General features: G+C 38.1%; 1 protein-coding gene across 1 annotated transcript; it reads right to left on the bottom strand.

Moving 5' to 3' along the window:
- Positions 1 to 45: 45 nt before the first annotated feature.
- Smp_130370 (elongation of fatty acids protein 1) lies at positions 46 to 27,959 on the bottom strand (the record flags this gene model as incomplete). The annotated part of the gene is made up of 3 exons (XM_018799836.1): positions 46 to 191; positions 13,978 to 14,166; positions 27,416 to 27,959. The coding sequence occupies 3 exons, from the start codon at positions 27,957 to 27,959 to the stop codon at positions 46 to 48; spliced, it is 879 nt and encodes a 292-aa protein (XP_018651585.1).
- Positions 27,960 to 27,979: the final 20 nt, after the last annotated feature.

Below are 27,979 nucleotides of genomic sequence, written 5' to 3'. Positions count from 1 at the left end.
TTCCACCTTATTATACACCCAATCAATAATAGACAAAAATTAACATTATTCTGACCTAGATGGAACTGGATAATTGTTCGACAATGGTGGTTGGTGAGAGGTATATGGTACTTGGAAGGTCTCAGATGATTTAATTTCCTTTCTTCTGTTAGTAAATAGTGGTTTCGAGGAAGAAATGTGTTCTCGAATACCTTTGATTCATATTATCACACCAACTCTTACAACCTTCTGAATGATTATTTTCGTTTTAAGTTTCCTATGTTGTTATATGTTCTCAAGGTCACTGCTATTACTATACATGCAGAATTGTTAAAATAAGTTTTCGACTTTTGGGAGTAGAAAACTATTCTCAAGAAGCCTCTCTCTCTACTCTGTTGTTGCGACGTTTGGAGAATATTACTGATGAAGAGTTGTCGCTGTGAATCATAAATAACTAGTAGGCCATTATGAAAATGGCAATTTCGTTTCAGACTTAGTCGGCCAGTAATAAGCAACTTCAACAAAAGAGATAACTAAGTAATATTAATTGGGATCACTAACAAATCTATCTTAAACAGCAGTCAGAAGCTTGGGAGCACTAGTTCTAGTATGGGATCTCTTAGCAGTGTACATCTACAACACCGCCACTGGGGATCCAACATACAATCTCAGGTCTCGCTTGAGAACTCTTTATCTCTAGACCACTTAGGCAATCAATTGGCGATAGTGAGAGACCGTTTGTTACTACTTTCAGTGAGTACCCTCATCATAACCAAGGCAGTTGAGTTTCAGTGGTCACGGCTTCTCACGACTGCTAGATGCACACCGTTGAGGAGTCCTAAATGAGAATGTAACAGTTCTCCAATGCTTCCAGGTTTTCCATGGTTATTTAACTTAGTGATCTGAGTAGAATTTAACGGTCTCCATAACCCCCCACACACAATCATCAATAATGAATGATCTTTATTCAATATCACGATTAGATGAAAGTTACAACTTTAAAAAATCGAATAACAACTCAGAAGTTTAAAGTCCTGGGTTCGACCCTTGAGGGGGTCGTGGATAATGTTCAATACCGGGACTAAACAACTCTGCAGTGCTTCCTGGTTCTCAATGGTCATATAAATGACATCAGTTCATGACGTAAATTTTCATATTCCATTCTAATGATTAATTTTTTTCTTTATAATCGTAAAACTTAATGAGATCATATTTATGACGACATCATGCAAGTAACTGTAAGGATGGCTCGTCGGTAAACTCAAGGAAGCCTCAAGAAGCCCAGAAAGAGCCGATGACATTCCATCCAATCACCACTAGAGGAACATTCTAGAATGTCAACGTGTGGCTTCCCCCTATGTGCCTATTGACTGTCCGAAATTATGATTTACTTTCACCCAAAAAACTATAAATACATGAAACTTTTATACTATATTTGACACTGTGTTGGGAAATACATTCCTACTTACTAGTCTTCTGTCTTCTCTCCTGCGACGTTGCGGGTTCGGTCATTCAAGCAGTCTAGTAGTACGTGGCATAGCAAGAATCTCAGCTCTAGATATAACAGTAACCATGTAGAAACAAGTATATGAAGAGAACATCTTGCCCTAAGCCACTGTTCATTCATCAAGTACTAAACAAAGTGTTAATCTATTACATATTTCAAAAATCTATAGAAACACACTTATATGTACACAATACAATGTCACTTGGTATTGTTTGTTTGAATCTTCCCATTGATGTTTAGGACTACAACTGGTCAGTCTCTAATTGGCATATGTGCATACTATGCCAGAGTGAACATCAACTCTGAGATGCAGGTACATCCAACTGAGGAGTCCCAAAAAGGACGAAACGCGCGTGAAACTGTATTCCACTGCTAGCCACTATTCATCGTTGCTTACAACATCTCTTAATGTGTTGCTAATAATTGTTTCGATTGTACCGCCATATGTATGACCTTTACCTATCACCGGGACACAATGATAATAATAATCAGTTGTAATCACATAGGAAATAGGTTTATAGAGTTTTCATTTGTGCTTCTATTTCTATTATTCTGAACTTCAGTTTAACATTCTTCACATCATTCAAGATTTCACATAAATGTTAGATTCACCATAGATACTCCTTGTAACTACCCGCTTTGAATCTAATCTGAAGTTTTTTTCTATAAACCCTGAAGTGGGAGGAGGGAAGAGTATATATATTTAAGGAAATTTGGAAAGGAGTTGAATAAAAGAAAAAAGTAAACCAACGACTTATTCATGAAGATGATCCTTATCAAAGATTCATTTAGTTCGTTATGATTTAGTGTATCACTCTGGGGATATGTCAATCTTTGTTGATAAGAATGAATTAATTCACAATAGTTGAGTAAAATATTGATCATTTAAGACTTATTTATTCAGAGAGGGGTTTTAATAGTTGAATTCATGAGTTAATCGAAGCTAGATCACCATGGGAAACCTGAAATCACTGGACGGCTGTCTCGTCCAGTTTTGGGGCACCTTAGCAGTACCCATCCACAATCCCGCTGGTTCAGTAGTCTAAGGGTTAAGCGTTCGCGTGCGAGAACGACAGGTCCTGGATTCGGATCTCACGAGGCAGGACCATGGGTGCGCTTTGCTGAGGAGTCCCGTACTAGGACGAAATAGCCGTCCACTGCTCCTTATTCTGTTTTGTATTAATTCTTTGAATTTTCACATTTTTATTAAGAACTACAAATGATTATTCTCTTTTGGGGATATGTACATTCAATACGGATTGCCTCGATACTGCCGTAAGTCACAGAGGGAACGTTGACTCTGAAATCCAGGTACATCCATCTGATCAGTCTCAAATAGGATGAAAATCACAACCTGGATTGCATAGTTAGCCGCCATCCATTTCTGCTTATAATGCTTGTGAGTTAAGGTAATATCGAGGCAATACGCATGTGATGCACATATACCAATAACATACTGATCAATTGCAGTCCTAAACAACAATGGGAAGATACAAACAAACAATACCAAGTGAATTTGTATTTATATTATTTTATTAAATATACAAATCTGTAGAAGAATAGAAAGAGATCATGTCATAAACTGTTCAGAGATTTTAAGCATCAACCTTTGAACTTGAGTTTAGAGGAATTATTGCTATGAAAATCTTGAATGAATAAATCTCAAAATCTTTGAGAAAAACCCCTTCTAGTATTAATCAACATATGCTCACTAGTGACTAGTTTCAAGAGGTTGTAGTGCCGCGATTCGTTAATCGTTTACTTCGATAATCGTTATGATTCTAATCTTAACGGCGCGTAAAATCAGAAGACAAAGGATAGCAGCGACTACAGTTTATTGTCGAATAACTCAGGTTAGAAAGCTAACAACACCTGTGCGAATATGAACGAGCGAGTGAACAGGCGAATAAGCGAAGGAAGCGAACGAGGAGCAAGCGAGCGAATAGCAAGCAATTACATAGGCAATTTATAGTCAGATTTGATAAGGGCACAGCAAAGCAAAACAAAGGCTCATAATAATATTTGCGTGCGTACATATATGGGGAGGAGTATGAGTCATCGAATGATATTTAAGTAGTCAACATTTCGGATAGAGTGTCATGTGCTCTAGTGGTATAGCCGTGCAAAGAATATGCAAATTGTTACTACCCAAATGATGATGTCTGTTAAGTAAATTAATAAAAAGGGCCTAACCAAAATTGGCTATAATTGAAATTGATTGTAGGATGGTTGCTATAAGGTATATCATGGAGTTCTATTGAAAAGCAGTGACTAGTGTAGTTCAACCAGGTCTGTTGTGAGAATAGTAACTCACTGAAGACAATGGTGGATGTGTCGCTCAATTTCGTGGATCAGTTGAAGTTAGACATTAATACCGTTGGATGTAAACTCATTGGTCTAGAGATTAAGTACTCTGGCGCGAGACTGGTAGGTCGTGGGTTGGAATCTGGTGAGGCGGGATCGTGGATGCACACTGCCACTGGGGAGTCTCACAATAAGACGAAACGGCCATCCAGTGCTTCCAGATTTTTCATGGTAGTCTAGCTCGAATTAACTCATGATCTCAACTATTAAAAACTTTTTATTCCAAGAAGCTCTTTATTGTTTTCTATAGCCAGCCTATCATTCATATGTTTGTCAAGGATGAAAATCGATATATGTCTGTATGTATATTTCCCTTTATAGAATAAGTTACATTAACTGCATATAGCTAAAACTTTTTAAACGCATCTTAAGAATGATTTTTTTATGAGGAAAATACAAAATTAATCAATCAGTCAATACAGAAAAATCTCTTCAACTCCGGCTAAGTTGACCAACCAGAATCTGCATTATCAGAAGGGTGTTTGTCGAGATTTTAGTAATTTTATATAATTGAAATCATAAGTCGATCGAAGCTAGATCATCATGAAAAACCTGGAAGTACTGGACGGCCGTTTTGTCCTATTGTGGGAATCCTCAGTGGTAGTGCACATCCACGATCCCACCTCGCGAGATTCGAACCAAGGACCTATCATTCTAGCTTCAATTAACTCATGATTTCAACTATACAGAATCTGTATTGTCGAACTAGTGGGATTACAAGAAAGCCAGATTCAAACCCAGGACCTATCAGTCTCGTACGCGAGCACTTAACCTCTAGAACCACTTAGCCGACCGGCATCTAATGGTGTTAATGTCTAACTTCAACTAATCCACGATCGTGGATGCGCACTGCCATTGGGGAGTCCAATAATAAGACGAAACGGCTGTCCAATGCTTCCAGGTTTTCCATGGTAGTCTAGTTTCAATTGATTCATGCTTTCAATTATGAAAAATACTGAAATCTTTACAAAAACACCCTTCTAAAATAATTTATCAATCACTTGTATTCATTCATACAAACATAATAGATTCTTTATTCAATAATCTATCTATCAATACCTTTTGAAGAAAAAAGAACAATCATACCATACTTCATTGAAGGGTTTTTTTTTGTTTTCTTCTAGAAAATCTAATTGTCCTTATAATGAGATCAAATGGATATTCATTTTAGGACAAAATAGTTTCTCTTTTCTTTTTTTGAAGTGTAATTAATAACTTCGATTTGTTTATACACTACAACAAAAAGGAGAAAGAGAGAGTGAAAGAGAAGGGAGGAGAGAGAAAGAGAAGGAAAGAGAGAGAAAGAAAGAGAGAGAACACAACAGAACAGAACATTGAATGATGTTAGACGTTCTTTACACTTGAAATAAACATGATTTATTGATTAAATAAATAAAAAATATTAAAAAAAAAATTATGTTTCTATGTGACGTAATCATAAGAAAATAACTTGGCAACAAGTAAGGAAATGAATAAACATTAATTAGTTAAAGATTAATTTCCACCCCCTCCCCTCTCCCCTCCATTTTTGGCAAATAAATGGAATTCATTTTTGAAATTTAGAAAAGTATAAGAAGTGTAAGACTAATTTATTTGACTGAAGGTTGTAATTGTAAACAAGACTAGGATTTATGGACGACCTTGGGCAATTATGCCATAACCTTGAAAAAACACCAACTGTTTATTAAGGTCAATATGTGATTATAAATTAAAGTGAAAAATTAGGATTGGAAGTTAAAGTTATAAAATTAGAGTTTAGATTCTCTTACCCGAACTGATCACAGTATGTAAATGTGCTAATAAGAGACTGATCCATTGCAGTCCTAAACATCAATGGGAAGATTCAAAACAAACAATACAAAGGGAATTTAAACTTCATCCCATTGCAAAAGCAAGTGGCTATCAAGACTTAGTAGATCAGTGGATAACGTGATGACGTTTGAAGCGAAAGATACTGTGTTCGAGTCCTAGAGTGAACATCAACTTTGTGATGCAGGTATATCCAGCTGACGAGTCCCAAATAGGACGAAATGCGCGTCAGACTTTATTATTTATTTATTATTTATTTATTTAAACACATATATATTGGTACAAAAGGGCACCAGATACATATGCGCCACACAAAATAATGAAAGTAGGAAGAGAAGGGATGAAAAGATAAGGCGGATTGAAATGTACAACCAGAAGACTCTTTCAGTTAAGAAAGTTAGAACCACTCTTTATGTAGAAAGTAAAAGAAGGTTACAGCAGGTTCGCCACTGGCTTCTATTCTGAGCCATATCTGATAACGTCTCTAGCCACTGTGTTGCACTATCTCTCGGACCCCATCCAGGGAGTCGTGAAGGACCAACAGAAGCTAGCCCTTTGCAGTTCTCTTTCATGCCACGACACCATGTCATACACTGACCTCCTCTCCACTTTTTCCAACCAGTCTCAGAGTCGGCAAATAATGCACGACGTGGAATTCTCTGGGACGACATTCGTAAAACATGTCCAAGCCACCGAAGTCGGTGTTTCAAGATGGTGACACTAATTGAATTATCGTCTCTGCGCCCGAACACACGATGCCGAACCTCTGCATTACTAACATGGTGTTGCCACTGGATGTCAGCAATCCTTCGGAGACAACGATGATCGAACACAGAGAGACGTTTAACATCCTCAACTCGGAGAGGCCAGGTTTCACAAGCATAGAGCAAAACTGCTCTCACCGATGCGTTGTAGATCCGACCTTTTACAGCCAGACTAACATCACGAAGGCGCCAAAGATGGCCCAGATTGGCATAAGCCGCTCTGGCTTTCATTATACGTGCACCAATCTCATCACTCACGCCACCACCAGCACTTATGTAGCTGCCTAGATACACGAACTTCTCAACTACTTCAATCTGCTCACCGTCTAGGGTGAGTGCAGGATGAGAATCCTGCCAGTCTTGCAGGAGTACTTTGCACTTGGAGGGTGCAAAGCACATGCCGTACCTGTGGACACTGATTGCCAACTGATTAAGTGCGGATTGCATGCCTTGGACATTATCGCACAGTAAGACAATATCATCCGCATACTCGAGGTCGAGAAGTCGTTCTCCAGGCAGCAGATCCACACCGCCATTACTTACATCCACCAGAGCTGTTTCCAGGATGTCGTCGATGGAAAAGTTGAAAAGGAATGGTGAGATCGGGCAACCCTGCCTAACCCCACTGCTCGAATGGAACAAGGGAGAAAGGTGGTTGTATGTCCTCACTCTGCCTGAGGTGTTCGTATACAGGGCTTTTAAGATGTTAATGAACTTCTCAGGCACACCCTTCTTCAATAGACAATCTCAGAGTACAGTCCTGTCCAACGAATCGAAGGCAGCCCTGATATCAAGAAACACTACGATTGTTGGCCTGCGATAAGTATGACGGTATTCTAACATTTGGCGGAGGGTGAAGATATGATCAATATATCCTCGACCAGAACGAAAACCAGCCTGCTCCTCGCGAGTCAATTGTTCTCGGGTTTTAAACAACCTACGAAGAATGACAGAAGCCAATAGTTTGGACGCGATCGGAAGTAGACATATCCCCCGATAGTTGTTACAGGAACAACGTGAACCCTTTTTAAAGACAGGGACGACTATTGACTCATTCCATGATGTTGGAACACTTTCTTGCTCCCAAACCTTTGCAAACAACACAGTCAGTTCCTTAGCCAGAAAGTCACCACCATCTTTAAAAAGAGCCGGAGGTAAGTCATCTGGGCCAGGTGATTTGTAGCGCTTCAAGAGTTGGAGTTCCTTGCGGACTTCCGCCTCGTTTGGTGGATCAGTCGTCACCGGCAATGGGGGGCAGGACAAGCTGGTTGATGTTGCCGGAGCAGCAGGCCAGTTGAACTGCCCTTCGAAAAATTCCGCCCATCGTCCAAGACGTCGAGAGATATTAGTGATTGGCATCCCGTCATCCTCGTAGATTGTTTCACTCACACCGGACTTCTTGCTGCCAGTGGCTCGGATGAGTTGGAAGAGCTTCCGGCAGTTACCAGATGCAGCTGCTGCTTCCATCTCATTAGCACGCTCCGACCACCAGGCTTCTCGGTCCTTACGCAAGCTTTGCCCGATTTCACCACGTAACAGCCTTCGTTTGTGGAGTAGACCGACGGGCTTCCATCAGTTGTAAGGAGCCAGAAGAAACCCAGTGCTTGTAAGCGGGACGTTTCGCGAAGTCGCAAGCGGCTTTACTCGCCATTTTCATGGCGTCGTGAAGATGCAACCAATGCCCATCTATACTTTTCGGTGGGATGGTAGCTAGCCTAGAGGCTAACTCCGCTCGATACTTACTTGCAACAGATGTTGCAGCCAGTTTACTAACATCGATCCGTTGGTGGTGGTCAATCCTTCGGCCACTGAAAAGTAAGGTGAGATTGGCGCAGACCAGGGCATGATCAGACTCCAGATAGGTACTCCAAAAGGAGCAGCAGTCTTGTACACAACCACGCCAGCGGTAGCTGATCGCGATGTGATCAATCTGAGTCCAGGCTTGGGATGCAGAGGGAGGACGCCAGGTGGCACATCGGCGATGACTGTGCCGGAAGTTAGTGCTAGCCAGAAACAGGTTGTGGTCTGTGCACAGTTGCAGCAAACGGTCCCCGTTATCTGTCCTGCGACCAACAAGTCCCCATCGGCCACCTAAACGACTCTCTTCTGTGCCTAGACGCCCGACCTGAGCATTCAAGTCCCCGGCTAATACTACAATATCTGTCGAACGCGCTTTCTGGAGAAGAACTGTTAACTGGTGGTAAAACTCATCCTTGATTGCATCCGGGCTGCAATCTGTCGGGGCATAGGCGGAGATGACGAAAAGACACCGTTTCTCAAGCCGGTTTCTTCTCACTTTGATGGAACTTTCTAATCTAACAGCACATAACCGACTGTTAATGGGGATCCAATCGATTAGTGCTGCCTCAGCCCTAGCGCTTAGTGCAACACCAACACCTGCAAGACCAGACGAAGATGCCACAGAGTCCCCGGATAAGCGCACGTGAAACAAGCTTTTCGAAGCGACAGATGGAGAGCGAATTTGTAGTACTTCACTAGAGTCTTGAATACGGGTCTCGGATCGACAGCAAACATCAACATTAAGACTTTCTAATGACATAGCCAGCCCCATCTGTTGTCCGATCTGCATTAGTGTGCGAACGTTGAAGGAAGCCAGCTTGAACGGTTTACGTGGTTTCAGAAAGACTGCTTCAGTATTCGTAATCAGGGGAAGCATTCACTTTCAACCAGACAGTGACTGGAGATCGTTTAGATAGGACAGAGGTTCCACCATGGGCGAGCTACTGCATAAGTTGGAAAGGAAGGATACACAATTTGAGAATAAAGGGAGTGAAAAAGCGACGTAGTAAATAATAATAATAATAATAATAATAATAATAATAATAATAATGGATTCCACAACTAGCCACTATCTATCTTTGCTTATAATTTCAGAAATTGATTTACATATATATGGTAGTTGCCATATATCTGTCTGGCCAATATACTCTTTTTTCTGATCTTGTCGTACTTTCTGTTAATGCTGAATGTCGATGTGGATGCTTTTTCTGCAGTGGATTTGTGCGATTTCAACGTTGTCTGTTTTCTCAGTGCTCTCTAGAAACTCTAGTTTCATTCTTTCAATGCTAACAGTGTCATATTTATCTACTTTTTCTACTGTGACTTTCTGCATGATTATGGAAGGACCATCGTACGGTGTCTACAGCGAGTGTCGTATTTTATCATTACTGACGAATACATGTAAGCATTTATCTAATTCACTGAGCACGAATGATCTTCTTTTCTATGTTCGTTATTTGATGAATTTAATGGATTCCATCTGTCATTTTAATTGCTGTACATAGTCGGTTATGTTTGCTGAAATATCTGTTGCAGGGTCAAAACGTTCACGTAACATTGTTTCCAAGATCCAACTCACCAGCACAAAAATCGATGTTTTGTTTAATAGTTGAACGGATGACTAATAATATCAAAAGAAGCTTGACATCTCATTTGTAATCTCTCCCAGTGGCTATCATTGAGGCTTTTAGCTGTCGATGGAACCTTCTTATCATCCCGTTTGCAGTCGGATAGTAGTCTATGTTTCTAGTACTCTTTATGCCTAAAGTATTTGTAAGTTGTTGAAAAATCTTGCTTTCAAACTGGGCTCCGTAGTCAGCCGTAGTTATTGTTGTGACACTAAAGTTTACAACCCAGTGGTAATTTGAAAATGTTGATACTGGCGTGTCTAGTGAATGCGTATACCTATTGGAAATCGGTAACGATTCAATGATATCGATATGAACGTGGTAGAATCTAGAGCTATCTGCGAGATATGATGCACCTGTGGACATTCAACGTCTAGCACTGGATACACTCTCGTGTCCATTTTCATAAATCTTTGTGTATGTTTAGCCATAGTAACTTATCTTTAATAAGATTTATTGCGGCTTAAATACCTAGATGAGATATGTTATGTAATTTTTCAAAAATGTCTTGTTTCCTATCATAAGGTGTCAGGAGGCGAGTTTTACCTGTTGAGATATCACAGATCAATGTGTCCATGTCGTCTATAGAGATGTTTTGAAATAACAATGTTGTTTCCGTAGATGGCAAAAGATTTTCTAGCTCCATGAAGAGTGTTTGATGCTTCGCCATGACCTGAAAACTTATATCAGGGATTGAGAAGGTATTGATTTTTAATCTCGATAATGAGCCCGGTGTATTTTCAGTTGCAAAATTCGAAATGAATTCCACCAGATGAATTTCTCACGGGCTACGTGTACCAAGGCTTTAGTTAGAGGTTTATGGTCGCAAATATACTAAAGACATCTCTCTCTGACATGCATAGGAAGTGCTTGATAGCTACGTAAACAGCTAACAGTCCTCTATTGAAGCTGTTATATTTTGTCTGTATAGCGTCTAACTTTTTCGAGATAAATGAAATGAGTTGAGATCGTTAATTGACAGGTTACTGAAGTCCAGCACCTATTACTACATCATAGGCGTTGGTCATTACTGCTAAAGGTGATTCAACATTTCGTCTTACAACCAATGCCTCTGCGTCTAATGCGTTTTCCAGCTGTTCGAAGGCTTGAATCCCTTGTGGTTTCGTAGTTAATGATTCAGCGCGTCCTCTTAATAAACCCGTTAGAGAGGTTTCAGTATGTCAGCATATTTCGGGATAAAACATCGGGTAAAAGATCATTTTTGATAGTTTGCATTCCCTAAGGAACTGCTTAGTTACCTTGATTTCACAGTTTATTCAATTCTCATCTGATTACATAATTGTTATTCATTATAATGAATGAATTCAAAAATAGTCTGTTAACCACTTCGGTCTTGAGATTAATAGCTGAAGGTAGTGGGTTCGAGTACAAACGGGAACTTCAATATTGAGAAACAGGCATAAACAATAGATAAGTTCCAAATAGGAAGAAACTTGATCTCTAAATACCGTTTCTAGCTTTAATCTAATCTACACTTAACTAACATTTTCGAAATTTGACATGTGTAATAAATGGATCTTAACTCTATGTAAATGATCATCCTGACGACTGTTCAGTAGAACTGGCTCTATGCACCTGTACATATAGACGTTGGATTGACATTTTCTGGAATGTGTGTTCCTTCTCTTTAAAGAATCTATGATTAATCTGTAGAGATATACGATTTATACTTGTATCCCTCTACATACAGTTATTCAATCGAGGACAGTTAGACTCAAATGCTTGAAGTTTGAGGGTTCAACCTTTATACCGACCTGTTTTAATCCATTGTAAATACGCTTATCATGATGAATCTATTAAGATATATTCACACTAATGACTTTAATTTATTCATGAATAGATGACCGTTTAATCAGTCCAGAACTCCTCAGCAGTACAAACTTGCAACCCAGATGGGGATCGAACCCAAGAGTTGAAGATCTCTTATTGAATAAACTATTGGAATCGGCACGCAATGATGAACAGTTCCAACTTCAGTCATCCAGAGCTATTTATCAATTATTATTCACTGTCACTGGTGTCATTTGTTAGATTTCCAATATGATTTAGGTTTACCAGCTACTACTTCTCACTGAAATGTCTCAAAACCTGCCTCTGATGAGCAAATCATAATTATCACGATGATAAACTCGTGAAATATCACTTCCCGTGACCGTTTAATTCAGACACAATTCCAATATGCTTACTGATTCAGTGATGCCAGTGAGATTAAGAAAAGAGTAGAGAGCTAAAATTGTTAAATGAACTAAAGTGGTCCGTAAACAATAGGTATACACATAAACCTTTTATTCTGATCAAGACAATGTCTGAGACGTTGACTAGGCGCATAATCATCTTCCAATAGCCTATCTTGTTTATAATCTCATCAACTGTTTAACTTTGAGATATCATGTGAGCACAAGGTTGTGAAATGTCTAGACTCCTCTAGCTTATCAAAAGGAGTGATTAATTCAAAGACGTTTTACATAAATTTACAATGCCGAACTCCATACTACAAAGAAATAGTTCCCCAGTGCCGTTAATTTTTAGTAGTTCCCTAACTAATATTAATCCATAATCTTAACTGTCTTCAAATCAAACAATCTCTACAATTCCCACATACTTATTGATCTGTATACTTATAAAGTCGGATTAGATTACTTTAACGAGATGCTTGGTATTACCTACAAGTGGCTACTTAAAAAACATACGAACTCGACCATATAACCTGAAAATAAACCTGTTGTTAGTTTACGTAGATATTCAATTTCAGTTAATGTCCGTTTGAAAATCGCCCACACAGTTGAAAATTCAAACAAAGCTGAAAATAATTCCTGGAGTTCTACTGAGAAGCAGTGATCAGTGGAGTTCAAACCACGTCTGTTGTGAGATAGGAACTCACTGAAGACAATTGGTGAACGGTTGCTCAAACTTCATGGATTGGTTGAAGTTAGACATTAACATCGTCGGATGCCGGTTAGCTCAGTGGTCTATCGGTTAAGTGGACTGGCGCGAGACTGGTAGGTCCTGGGTTCGAGTCTCGCGGAGTGGGATCGTGGATGCGCACTGCCACTGAGGAGTCCCACAATAGAACGAAACGGCCGTCCAGTGCTTCCAGGTTTTCCATAGTGATCTAGCTTCAATTGACTCATACTTTCAACTATGAAAGCTGAAGTAATTTACACTATCATTCAAAGTTTAACACAAAAGCTAACAATAGTAAAAATCAAGAATTCTTTATTATACATATACATATACTTACAATACTTTATGATATGTATACATATACTACTAATGATTTATACACAATTCATGCAATTTTACAAAGATTGAAAAGAACAATAAATGAGGGAGGGGGAGTAAGATTTGTAAACGAACAAATACATACATACATACATTAATAGATATAGCCACAGAGATATTCCAATAGGTGTAGTGTGGTCTATTTTAGGATGGATGATAAAAAACCTTTCACCCATCTTGTTTGTCAATGTTGACAAACCGTAGTGGATTACACAAAAATCCACTTTATGTAACTGATACATACAGATTACAAATTGGCAGTAGGTCATTTAAATGAAGTTTGATACCTTTGCAAAAGAACTCATCTCATTATATGACATAAGAAAATAATAATTGAATAAATAATATGCATACATGTAATGGAAGTGAGAAATTGAGAAGAAAACCTCCTAGGACTGACCACCACCACCCCCCTCACACACACACATTTGGTATAGGGAGGGGGGGTAATGGGAAAGAAAATAATCAATTTCTTCCTCAACAACAACAAAAAAAACAACAACTTGGTTACGAAGAAAACGGATTTCTTTATGAAAGATAGGTAGACAATTTTTTTTGAGTTTTAATCAATCCATATGAGTACCATAACCATTCATCTGTTTCATGGAACCATTCATCACATGAAATTGTTGCCTACCATTCTGTTGTTGTTGGTGGTGGGAGTGGTGGCCGTGGTCGTGGTGGTGATAATGTTGATGTTTCTCTAAACTTTTAGCTAATCGTTGTTTATGCCAATATGCTTTAATATAAAAATTAGTAAATAATATTAAGAATACAGTAGCATATAATATAATAGCAGCTGGGAATATTTTAGGATAGTTACATGTTGTTGAGGGTAGAAATAATTGACCTTGATGAAGAATAAATATAATAAATTGAATCATTTGAGCTATAGTTAAATAATTTTTCCACCATAATAAATGATGTGCACCAGCCGCTGCTAATCCATAATATGTATACATAGCAACATGAATTAAACAATTTACTAATGGAAACATAAAAGTTATACCCCCTGAAATGTTCAACAACAAAAAAAAACAAGAAAAGCATACAGGATTAAGAAAATGGAATCATTTTTTAAAAGGGTTATAATAGTACAACAAATCAGACATCACTCTGATTAATGTATAGATTTGAAACGATGGGTGTATGTGCTTGGTCCGACGTTGTAGCTGACTGACTGACTGAATGTGACTGTTGATTAGCTTTAGATACAACTAATTGATATTTTCATAGTTGAAGCATGAGTCAATTGAAGCTAGACCACCATGGAAAACGTCGAAGCACTGGAAGGCTATTTCGTCCTATTATGGGACTCCTCAGTGTCAGTGCGCATCCACGATCCGGCACTCGCGAGATTCGAACCCAGGACGTACCAGTCTTGCGCCAGAGCACTTAATTTATAGACCACTGAGCCGGCATCCAACGATATTAATGTCTAATTTCAACTGATATTTGTTTATTTGACTTCATACGGCTAATTGAGGATGTTATCGGTAACGTCACCAATGTTAAGTGAATGCGTTGCATGTTATCGATTTTGGACAATTTCCTAAATATTTAAAAGTGCATATGAGATTTTATTTATTTATCTATTTAAATACATAAATATTGTTACAAGAAAGCACCAGATAAATATGCGCCTCACAAATCTCATTTGATTTGTGTGAGCTGTGATACTGCCCAGGTGCCCAAACCGAAGCAAATGGTTTTCTTAGGACGCCAGATCTTAAGCCTTGGACCTAAAGATCTGATCCACAGGCCAGTGAAGCATCGTGAGGAGATGCAGTCCCATGGTAGCCGATGACCAACGATTGATTCATACGCGATTTATTCACTCAGGATACTGGAGCCAGTTCATGTGCACCAATGGTTTGTAATCAGGGTTTTCCAACTCCCCTATGTGGACGCGCCGTATCCACCAACCCAGTTAAAGCACCGGACATTCGCTTTTCGTCCTCTCAATTTCGTAAACAACACCCGTGGTGCGAGAAAGGCAGTGAGTAGGACTTCCCTGACAGAGGCTATATATACGCTTGACCATGTGAGAGCATTTGGAGAGGGAGGGAGAGAGGATTCTCCCCAACCTTCGCCGTACCAGAGCATTTGATGGCAAAGCCTGGTGCAAAGTTATTCTCAAAATAAATCTTAAACTGATTCAGTCAGTCAGTCACAACGTAGAACTTCGTACATATGTACGTACGTACGTACGTACATATGTACATCAATTCGATTTCTCATACCATATTAGCACAGAGATGTAGTTATCGATTTAAACTACATCTTAAACTGATTATAATTTAGTCTATTCATTAATTATGTATCTAATAACTAGTTTAATGAATATTTAGTTCAATTGAAATTGTATTAAAAAGATAAATGATTGATTGTTGATAATAGTTAATCATGTTACATTATTAAATGAAGGGTATATAAGAAATGAATAAGATAACTACATAAATGTTGACCTGATTTAATAACAAACGGATTATACATTATTGATTAGATACATACAATTAGTTGATAAGGCATTTTGATTACATAAAGTAGTATATATCGAAAGTTTAATTGTTGTTCAATCTTATTTGGCTTAAAAATAGATGAGGGGTTGCATTACTCTCTTTATATACTAATTGTTACAACCAATGATATTGGGATTACTTACTTAGTTACTTACTTACGCCTGTAACCCCTCATGGAGAAGTATAGGTCGCACACCAGTATTCTCCATCTAACCCTGTTCTGGGCAATCCTTTCCAGATCTTTCTATTTGTTATTCATCCTTTCCATATCTGCTTCTATTTCCCGGTGTAATGTGTTCTATGGCCTTCCATTTTTGCACCTCCCTTAATGATTTCAAGTTAAGGCTTGCTTCGTGATACAGTTTGGTGATTTCCACAATGTATGTTCCATCCACTTCCAACGTCTTTTCATAATTTTCTCTTTATCTGGAAGCTGATTTGTCTTCTCCCATGAAACGCTGTTGCTGATAGTATCCGGCAAGTGAATATTGAGTATTTTGCGTAAACAACTGTTTATAAATACTTGTACCTTCTTGATGATGGATGTAGTAAGTCTCCACGTTTCAGCTCCTTACAGTAGAACTGTCTTGACGTCCGTATTGAAGATTCTCACTTTGAAGTTAGTTGACAGTTGTTTTGAGTTCTATATATTCTTCAATTGTATGAATGTGGTCCTTGCTTTGCCAATCCTCGCCTTTACATCCTTGTTTATCAATGATGCAGCTGACCAGGTACGCGAATGTTTCTACATCTTCCAGAGTTTCGCCATCAAATGTGATTGGGTTGTTCTCTGTGTTGTATTTGAGAATCTCGCTTTTTCTCTTGTGTATGTTTAGGCCTATTGATGGAGAGGCTGTTGATACATTAGTTGTCTTCGTCTATATTTGTTCGTGTGTATGAGATAGGAGGGCTATATCATCTGCGAAGTCCAAATCATCTAATAGATTCTGAAATGTCCATTGTATTCCGTGCTTCCCCTTCAGATGTCGAGGTTTTCATAATCCAGTCAATCACCAGAAGAAAGAGGAAGGGGGAAAGTAGACAACCTTGTCTGACTCCGGTCCTTACCGGATATGCATCTGTCAGCTGTCCTCCATGAACTTCTTTGAACTGTAGTCCGTCGTATGAGTTCCGGATAATGTTGACAATCTTCTGAGGAACTCCATAGTGTCGAAGAAGTTTCCATAATGTTCTCTGGTTCACACTGTCAAACACCTTCTCATAGTCAATAAAGTCGATGTATTGTGACGAATTCCATTCAACTGATTGTTCCACGATGATCCGTAGTGTCGTAATTCGGTCTGTGCATGACCGATCTTTACGGATATTGGCATGGATCACATAAATTTATCATTAGGATTAGTACTTTATGTTTTATTCCAAAATTTAGATCATGGTGAAAATCAACGAATATCTATGGTTTATTAGATTCTATGGTCGATTCTCATTATTTCGGTGATGAATATAAATCCCAATGTATATGATTCAATTTATAAATATGATTTGTTCTTGAGTAAGTTATGTAGTTTACAACCTCAGAGTATAAAATAGACGAGCTATCATGTGATAACTGAGTAAAATTCTAGATTTTGCTGATACAAATATTATAGTTGAAATCATGAGTCAACTGAAGCTAGACCAACATAGTGGACGGTTGCTCAATTTTGTGAATTGATTGAAGTTAGACATTAACACCATTAGATGCCGGCCGGCTCAGTGGTTCTAAAGGTTAAGCGCTCGCGAGTGAAACTGATAGGTCCTGGGTTGGGATCTGGCTAGGCGGGATCGTGGATGCGCACTGCCGCTGAGGAGTCCCATACTAGGACGAAACGGCCGTCCAGTGCTTCGACGTTTTCCATGGTGGTCTAACTTCAATTGACTCATGATTTCAACTACAAAATTACTAAAATCTTTAGAAAACCCTCTTTTGATTATACAAATATCACAAACTGATCGCTTTAAATAGGATAGACTCGGTCTACGATTGTTATCTAATTAATATCTTATTATTAACAACATTAAGGTTTTATTAACGTCACAAACCAACCAAAGTTAGACAACCACTGAAAACGTGGAAGCACTGGACACCAATGTCATCCTAGTATCTAAAGGTTTGGCGCTTGCAAAGAGAGACATAAAGGTCCCGGTCTTGACGCCCGGTAAGGTAATTAATGCGCACTGATGAAGAGTCTACCAGTGGGACGAAGCAACTGTTTAATGCTTCCTAGTTTTCAGTGGGGGGTTAACTCATGTCGGTTTGTGATCTAAATAACACTCAACAATCTCCACAAGCCCACATAGTGATCATGTAAAGATCACTAATACAAAACCAGTGAATTATTACCACCATTTATTTGAATACTTGGATTTTTTTAAATTGGAGGTTGAATGAGTGAACATATTCTTATGATAGCTTATGTCGGCTCGCCCCCTTGACGCCTTGAGGTGAGTTGAGATAATGTAAACTGATATACATTCATATCAGATCATATATTTATGACTAAATGATTAATTAGTATTGCTCAAAAAAAGAGGAAAATTGGTTAAGCGGCTATCTATCGGTCAGTCGGGTGCGACATAGAACCAGAGACGAATATGAACCAGCCCAATTTGTTACATCACATAATCACAATGAGATGGTTCAGTCAAGAAGATGGATAACAAAGGAGTTGTAATAATAAGAAAGGCTTAACACAAACAATATGATCCAAACAGAAGAAATGGAATATGCAATTACAAAGTCTAAAGAAATATTGAAATAAAATGCTTGTAAGCTACGTCATCTAAGATCGCTAAAAAACTGGTCATGAAAGTCATACAAACTCTAAACGGATATTCTGTACCTAACATGATAGCTCAGACAAACGACCTATGATTTCATGAAATGATATCATGTCTTGGTTTGGCTATTCTTGGAATTCTTGAAGCTATCTGCTACACTAGCCAACATTCTACATCAAAGTAGCCACATACATCCACCAGCTACTTAGGTTTGTGACTTTATCAATTCATCTGTCATTTCAGTCAAGTACCCTACATTTAACCTCAGCATTATTCACCTGATAGTTCCACCACACTCTAACAACGCTTTATAGATATCTATAGAAAATACTATCAACACGAATTTCCTACACTTTCAAATACCACATCCTACAGGCATAAAACAATACTGGAGGATTACTGAACAGAATATTCAGCTACCGAGTACAGACTAGTATGTTCAGCTTCGAAACACACTTGATGGGTTTTTAAATTGAGTTTCAGTGATTGAATATAGATTTGTATCATCACTAATTCGCCACAATAAATGCTTAATTCAAATCATGTGTCAATTGAAGCTAGACCACCATGGAAAACCTCGAAGCCCTGGACGGCCGTTACTCAACAGTGAGCATCCATGATCCTGCGTCGCGAGATTTCAACTATATAAAATTACTAAAATCTCCACAAAACCCCCTTCTGAAGATGCTTAATTAACTGCTTGATTATATAAATTCGAAAGAAACGTTTTTGAAATGTCTAAAACATTCAGAATACTCATACATTACTCTGTAACCCTAATAAAAGTCAGTCAATCGTAAGAGACAAAGTCTAGTATCTATATTCATCGGTCCGAGTAATCCTATCGTATCAGTGCAGAGAGAAAAAAATTATAACGATGAATACCGAAGTATCAGGTTATTTATTTATTTTATTTAAACACATAAATATTGATACAAAGGGGCACCAGATACATGTGCGCCACACAAATCTTAATTGATTTGTGTGAGGTCTGTGATACTGCCCAGGTGCCTAAACTGAAGCAGGTGGTTTTTTAGGGGGCCATACCCGGAGCCTTCGATCTAAAGGTCTGATCCACAAGGCAATGGGCCAACGTAAAGAGATACAGTCCTATGACAGCCGGTGACCAACAATTGGTCCATACGCCATTTGTTCACTCAGGATCTTGTAGCCCATGTGCACCATTGGTTTGAAATCAGAGTTTACCAACTTCCCTAGGTGAATCCTCTATATCCACCAACCCGGTTAAAGCACCGGATATTCGCTTTGCGTCTTCTCAATTTCGTAAACAATACCCGTGATGCGAAACTGTAATGAGTAGGATTTTCCTTTCAGTGATTGTATACGCGTGGTCAAGTGAGAGCATATGGAGATGGAGAACTGACTCTCCTCACCCTCGACCGTAACCAGGGCATTTGGGGGCGAGTCTAAAAAGCCTTGACACTTAATAATCTATTTTACAGAACAGAAGAAACAACGTTGTCTATATTAGAATATTTAAATTTCAGTGCCTGTAATAAAACGACAGTGCTACAGGTCAATTCAGTTGTCAAAGATTTCGATTTTTCAGATTATTTCATTCATAAATCCATGAAAAATAGTGAAATAAATCGATTAACAAGTATGTTTTTGGGTTTTATTCGATCCAGTGTGAATCCAAAATTTAGTCCCCGAATTTTCTAGCACATTCAAGGGTGAGGAGAGTTCCCTCCTCTCTCGAAATGATCTAATATGAACATGTATTTGTAACTCCTTACAGGAAAGCTCTACTCACTGCCTTCAGATGGAGTGTTCTTACTAGGGTGAGATGATGGAAATCTAATATTTGGAGCTTAAATTAAGTTTGTGGATATGAAAACATCACCTAAAACTGTCGGAAAATCCTGGATCCAAACTAATGGTGCAAATCAACTCCAAGAACCTGAGAAAACGAATACAGTATAAACCTATATAAATTTCTAGGTACTATGAGTTTTTCTTTTGACGCTGGTTTATTGCTCTATAGAATACACCTCTATATCGAAAGCCAGAGGAGTGGCCCCTTAAGAAAATTACTTAATTTGGTATGATAGCCTGGCCAGTATGGAGTGCATTGAGAAGTCCCACAATCGGACAAAAACGGCCGTCCAGTGCTTCCAGGCTTTCCATGGTGGTCTAGCTTCAATTGACTCACAATTTCAACTATATACATTTACTTCAATTTAAAAAAGAAATCCACATTATTACGGAACATTTCTGAAGTTCTTTCTATTAAATCCTTTTAATCAGAAGCACATACATTGGAAGAACCGAGAGAAGAGTGCATGTCCGCATTTCTGAGCATGTTCCCAAGAAACTGAGGTTGCAAGGGTCCAGGGCTCTCAACAGTGCGATAGCTCGGCATTTACTCGACACCGGGCACAGCATCGACATTTCTCATGCCTTTAAAATCATTAGTAAACAAAGAAGTACAACTGCTCTCCGGTTTGCTGAGGCGATCGCGATAAAAAAACTCAAACCGGACCTATGTATTCAAAAAGAGACAGTGATAAACTTATTACTACCTTGGTAACCCATTTTTGTTGTTTTTTTTGTTTGTTTCAGTTTTGTTGTTGTTATTAGTTCAATTTTGGTTAATATTCAGTTGTTTTTTTTATACCCAATTCTTAAACCACCCTTTCTCTCACACATTTCCGCTCATTTGTCTCTCCTAATTATATGAACTATCCAAATCTTATTCAATTATTACGTAACCCACCCTAATTGTTTTCAACTACATCTATAAATTATTCAATCATTACGTAACCCACCCTAATTGTTTTCAACTACCTCTAAAATAATCACATTTTTGATTTTATCTGTCTCTGAATTCCACTCAACTATTACGCCTCCCTTTATTTCAATACCTAATAACCTCTGACCTTTCCTTGCCCATATATATAGTTATCATCGATGACTTTTGTTATTCCAATCCTTTACATTCAATTATGTCAATTGTTCCATATTATTTATTACCCCAATGATAAAACTCTAATGCATATTTGGTTGTAAGCAGCTGATGAGAAACCACGAAATATAATGAATTCATATTATTCTGCATCAATATTTGTTCTATCTTTATTTAATCAGAAGGAGTTTTGTGGAGATTTAGTATTTTCATAGTTGAAAGCGTGAGTCAATTGACTTCAAGATACATGTCCTGGAGTTCTAATGAGAAGCAGTGATCAGTGGAGTTCAGACCACGTCTGTTGTGAGATAGTAACTCACTGAAGACAATTGGTGAATGGTTGCTCAAACTTCGTGGATTGGTTGGAGTTAGACATAAACACCATCGGACGCCAACCGGCTCAGTGGTCTATCGGTTAAGTGCTCCGGCGCGAGACTGGTAGGTCTTGGGTCCGAATCTGACTGAAATTTTTTTCATAGTTGAAATCATGAGTCAAATGAAGCTAGATCACTATGGAAAACCTCGAAGCACTGGACGGCCGTTTCGTCCTATTATGAGACTCCTCAGCAGTGCGCATCCACGATCCCGCCTCGCGAGATTCGAACAGAGGATCTACCAGTCTCGCGCCAGAGCCCTTAACCGATAGACCATTGAGCTGGCCGGCATCCGATGGTGTTAATGTCTAACTTCAACCAATCCACGGTTTTAGGATGTCACTTCCAAGCATATTACACAACACGTGAATCAATTAATTTTCATCTCAATTTCATTAATAAACTCATAAACAGATGCTTTATTGATGGTATACTGAATAAAAGTTGAGTTGATAAATTAGGACTGATAATAATGATATTGGGAAACCTCAACAACAACAAGCACACATTCGTATATACAGTTATATGGAAAATATATGTCTATAGGAGGGAGGATCGGATCAATATTCTGTGCACTGCTAAGGCATTGGCAATCCACGTACTCAAACCTGAACTTTGCGTACAGAAACGATTTATCCAACTTCACACCCTTCCTTGACTCGAATTCTCTTAATGGGTATGTTTCTGATTGTTGTTTTTTTCTGCACTTTTATTTGATTATTATCGATTTCTTTAAATTACAGTTCTGCATTTTTAACTCTAATCAATTATCAGAAGGGGGTTTTGTGGAGATTCTAGTAATTTTTTATATGGTTGAAATAATAAATCAGTTGAAGCTAGATCACCATGGAAAACCTGGAAGCACTGGGTGGCCGTCTCGTCCCAGCATGGGACTCCTCAGTGTCACTGCGCATCCACGATCCCACCTCGCGGGATTCCAACCCAGGACCTATCAGTCTCGCGCGCGAACGCTTAACCACTAGACCACTGAGTCGGCATCCAACGGTGTTAATGTCTAACTTCAACTAGTCCATCAAGTTGAGCAACCATTTACCAATGTCTTGAGTGAGTTGATATCTCCCAACAGACCTGGTTGAACTCCACTGATTACTGCTTCTCACTAGAACTACAGGAAATACCTCATGGAGCTAGTCACTAGTGAGCATATGATACAAGTTTTCTTGATAATTATTCGGCCAATTATTATGATCTTTGTCGCTTTTCTTTGTATATCTGTCAATTGGACTATTATCTGACTGACCCATAAATTATTTTCTTCATTACACCTTGATCATTACGTAACCTCATTTTTGATTGATTGTCGAATCAATCGACAATGTAATCTTTCCTAGACTCCTATAGATATATATTTTCCATATAGTTATACATACGAATGTACAGCTTAAGTAAATGATTTCGCTGAATTCTCTTTTTCTTATTCAATGACACTATGGGTTATTTTAATTATCTGAATAAGCACACAATCAAATATACTAACCAATAACTATCACATATGAACTGAAAGTCATCAGATCAAATATTATTTATTTATTTGAACACATAAATATTGGTCTAAGCCATAAGACAATAGAACGACGTTAGGAGATACAGTCTCATGGTAGCTAGTTGCCAATAATAGGTTCATACACCATTATTTTTTTCCCTCAAGATTCTAGAGTGCACGTACACAATCGGTTTGAAATCAGGGTTCCGTACCCACTAGCCTAGTTTAAGCCTTGGATATTCGATTTTTCTACTCTAATTTCGTAAACCAACCCCTCTCTACGAGAAAACAATGCGTAAGACACACTTTAAAGTGGCAATATAAGCGTGACATTCGGAGAGGGAGAGCGGACTCTCCGTACTCTCGGCCGTACTAGAGCATTTCGGGGCTTTTTTATATGGTTGAAGTTATTGCAATCCACATTGAAAAATTTATTCTTTGAACTTGAAAAGTTAATTCAACCCCTTTCTTTATCTTGCCTCATCAATATAGAAGTGGGTTATAAATGAACTTTAATTCATCTCATTATTCTGAAAATTATTTTTTTTTTACTTTCTAGTTCCTCACATGATTTCAGTGATCGTCTATTGATTCTTACCTAACTACTAGAAAACTAACTTCATATCAAAAATATTTTTCTGCCAAATCTCATATTATCAGAAGATGGTTTTGTGGAGATTTCAGTAATTTTATGGTTGAAATAATGAATCAATTGAAGCTAGATCACTATGGAAAACCTGGAAGCACTGGACAACCGTCTCGTCCTATTATGGGACTACTCAGCAGTGCGCATCCACGATCCCGCACTCGCGAGATTCGAACCCAGGACCTACCAGTTTCGAGCCAGAGCCCTTAACCGATAGACCACTGAGCTAACCGGCATCCAACGGTGTTAATGTCTAACTTCAACCAATCCACGAATTATGAGCGACCATTCACCAATTGCCTTCAGTGAGTTGTTATCTCACAACAGACGTGGTTGGACTCCGTCCAGTGCTTCCAGGTTTTCGATGGTGGTCTAGCTTCAATTGACTCATGATTCCAACTTTGAAAAATACTGAAATCTCCACAAATCCCCTTCTGAAATGTGTATTAGCTTAACTTGCCATATCAAAATAGAGTAACAAGATGAAACTAAAGAGATGAGTAGCCAGTAAGTCAAAATTTTGTAACGGAAATGATGATGTAAATGATTACGTCTTGAGAATATGCTTTAAGAAGATAATGAAAAGTTATATACTAGAGAATACTAGCACTCAAGATTTAAGGAAATATATGGAAGAAATGTTTAACGGCAAACCATGTCACCAAATGTCTCTATCTGCAAGCAAGAGGTATCGCGCTAACTAGAATAAGGTAGACTGCATTTACCAACATGACTCAGATACATACTCAATGACTTTATGTACTAACGACGAGTCTTGGGTAATCTTTCCAGAGCTTCATTCCAATATTAGACACAACTTATGGAGGAACACCGACTTTAAGTATACGCAAAACATACCCAAATTAACTCAGCTGACAAAGAATCAATACTTTATCATCCGAATGACTTGAAAAAAGTGAAACAAGATTTTTGAACTCAAAGTGAGATTTCGTCTGAAAACAAATTCACCTTGGTCCATTAAAACATCTTCAACTCCATAATGAACAATCAATGTGTAGACTGGCAAGACGTTTACACCAGACAAACAGACATACCATCAGTTCATCGAGTCATCAACTGTCGATTAGAACTAGGTCCATAGACATGGTTCGAAATCAATTCACACTGATCCACATCTATTCATTCTGACTCGACATCTTCATTTCTATTTGACAGAGTGATCAGGTCAAACTACATTTCCACTGCATCAAGATTCAATGAAATTCATGATTGAACAGTTTACTTAACAACACAAAATGTAAACAGTCAATTCGTACAACCGACAACATTCACATCGATTCACCTTCATCAGCATAACTTCTTCACATTACACAACGAACAAACACTTTTCTTCTGTCAACTTCAATTCAAGTATAGAATGATGAGAGTCGAGGTCAGGTCATAAAATGTGAATATACATGAATGAGTGTGACCAGTTTGCCCGTAAATACAAAACACTTTTTTCAAACATTTGCATCATTATAAATTATTCATCACAGTAAGGCATGAAAGTAAATTGAATGTTCAAAGGAATTTACTCACATTCTTGTTAGTGAGCGACACTTCGGAATTATTCTGATTTAGACAAATGCAATAACTCAACAGACTCACACTATCAAGCATACTAACCAGTAACTATTACATATGAACTGAAAGTCACCATCTATCAGAAAGAGCATTTCACATAAGAAACGTAAGTCAGTTTATCAAGTAGTGAGTATACACGACTTCAAGTGGTCAAGACGATCAACACTTGTCCACATGACAATTCACCACCACCTTTCTACACACACAATCATTGATTTTGTGAAATGACGTTTTAAAAGATGTTTACAATAACTCAGTCAATTAAATGATATCAGATCATGGTAGTGAAGTGATACTATCTTTGAAATGATACAACCCATTGTTTATTACAGTGATATATACACTGACAAGGTTTTAGAACATGAACATTGTGTAGCTCTTAATGATCTCGGTCTTTTCTTCTCTGATATTTTCGATTGTTTTTTATAACTGATGACCACTTTAATCAGTTCGCTTTTGTTTTGTATCATGAATTGAATATCATATCTACTTAATAGGTCACATTAGATAGAAAAGTCGATCGAAAAACACATGATATCTCGAAAGTCTATTTCACATAAAGTGCGACCAAATCAACCAGTCTATATGCTACAAACTTTTAAGTGAAGAATGAGATACCATAAGCAATCATCAAACCATTCATCATCCCTGAATTTGTACAGTGGTCTTGAAAATCATCTGTAATGTAACTCATTCATCAAGTACATTTCCGTGTTCACCTTTCATCAAATGGATTATATAGAAAAAGAAAATTTTCTATACTCATTTCATATTAAGTAATGAAGGCATAAACCCAATACAATAACTGAGCACCATAGGTATGTCCTAACAAATTCATGTTTAGTATACATTATAATAATGGGTCGGTTGAAGAATCTCGTTAGTTATCCATATCTAGCAGAATCTAGCTCTTATATTAACAGTTTGTTTGATCATCTTCAAAGCACTTATTAATTTACTGAATGAGGTTTTCACACACGCACACACTACCTGGGAATCCTCCCTCTCAAAATGCTCTCACATGACCACGCATACACAGCCATTGACAGGGAAGTCCTACTCACTAACTTCTCTCAAAAGAGGTGTGGTTTACGAAATTGAGAGGACGAAAAGTGAATGTCCAACGCTTTAATCGGGTTGATGGACACAGACGATTCACCTATTGGAGTTGAAAAGCCCTGATTACAAACCAATATTGTACATGGGCTCCAGTATCCTGAGTGAACAAACAGTGTATGAACCTATTGTTGGTCACCGACTAACATGGGACTGCATCTCTTTACGTTGTTCGACTGCCTTATGGATAAGATCTTTAGGTCGAAGGCTCGGAGAGTGGCTCCTTAAAAAAATCACCTGCTCCGGTCTGGGCACCCGGTCAGTATCACAGCCCACATACAAATCAGGTGATTTATGTGGTGCATATGTATTCGGTGCTCCTTTGTACCAATATTTCTGTGTTTCAATAAATAAATAAATAAGTCACTAGTTCTAATGATCCATAGGTCTAGTCAACATTAACTATCTAACAGACAAACCTGATTAAATGGTAGTTGGAGGTGGTCAACAGGAAACCCTAGACCCGGGTTTCGTGCTACTTGACACTCGTCAGCAAGATGTACTTGTAATCTTGAGGGAACTAGTGTTCCCTAACGGATTCGATCCCGTGTCACTCAGCTTCACAGTCAGAGATGTTACCACTGAGCTATTCGGGCTGTGACCGACCTCCTGTAGGACTGAGATGTAATCACCATTGATTGATCACTGGGTGGTGATAAATGCCATGGGTATCAAGTCCGTCTTAGTGCTGATCGAATGCTATCGACATACTTGATTAATATGGCGTATACAGATAAGTAAAAGCTTTCCAGAGCTAATTATACATGTAAATTTATTTGAAGCAAAGGATAATTCTTGAACTTACCCGGTGCATATTTTACTCCCCACCAAATTGATGGTGGCATAGTTGCATGATGAAATACATGTAAGAATGTAACTTGATCAATTTTACCTCTCCATAAAAAGAAAACAGTATCTAACAATTCTATAAGTTTAGAAAAATAAAAAAAATATCCAATCCATACAAGTATATCACTATTAGCATCATTAGGATCTGGTAGCTCTACACAACCTAATCCATAACCTAAATTATAAGCAGCCCACATAGTACTAAATGAAATAATAGCAGAATAGATAACCATTATCCCATTATATAATATCATAAGTTGTTTTATAAGATTATTCGATAATGATTTAGCATTCTTCATGACAGAATTAAACTCTTCTTTGTTCTTCAATTGTTTTTCATATCTTTTTAAACATTCAACTTTCCAAGCATATACTCCAATAACATAAGTTAATGTAATTAAAGCTGTAGGTGTCCATGAAGACATTAAAGGAAATGTATCTAATCTAGGATCTGGTTTTAGTGGTAACAATCCTTTGGATAACCAATTGAAGATATTCATCTTATACAATGTTGACTATA

This window comes from Schistosoma mansoni, chromosome 3, assembly GCF_000237925.1.
Source record: "Schistosoma mansoni strain Puerto Rico chromosome 3, complete genome".
Classification (NCBI taxonomy): Eukaryota; Metazoa; Platyhelminthes; class Trematoda; order Strigeidida; family Schistosomatidae; genus Schistosoma; species Schistosoma mansoni.
Note: the sequence above shows the minus strand (reverse complement) of the source record. Positions and strands in the feature narration are given on the sequence as shown.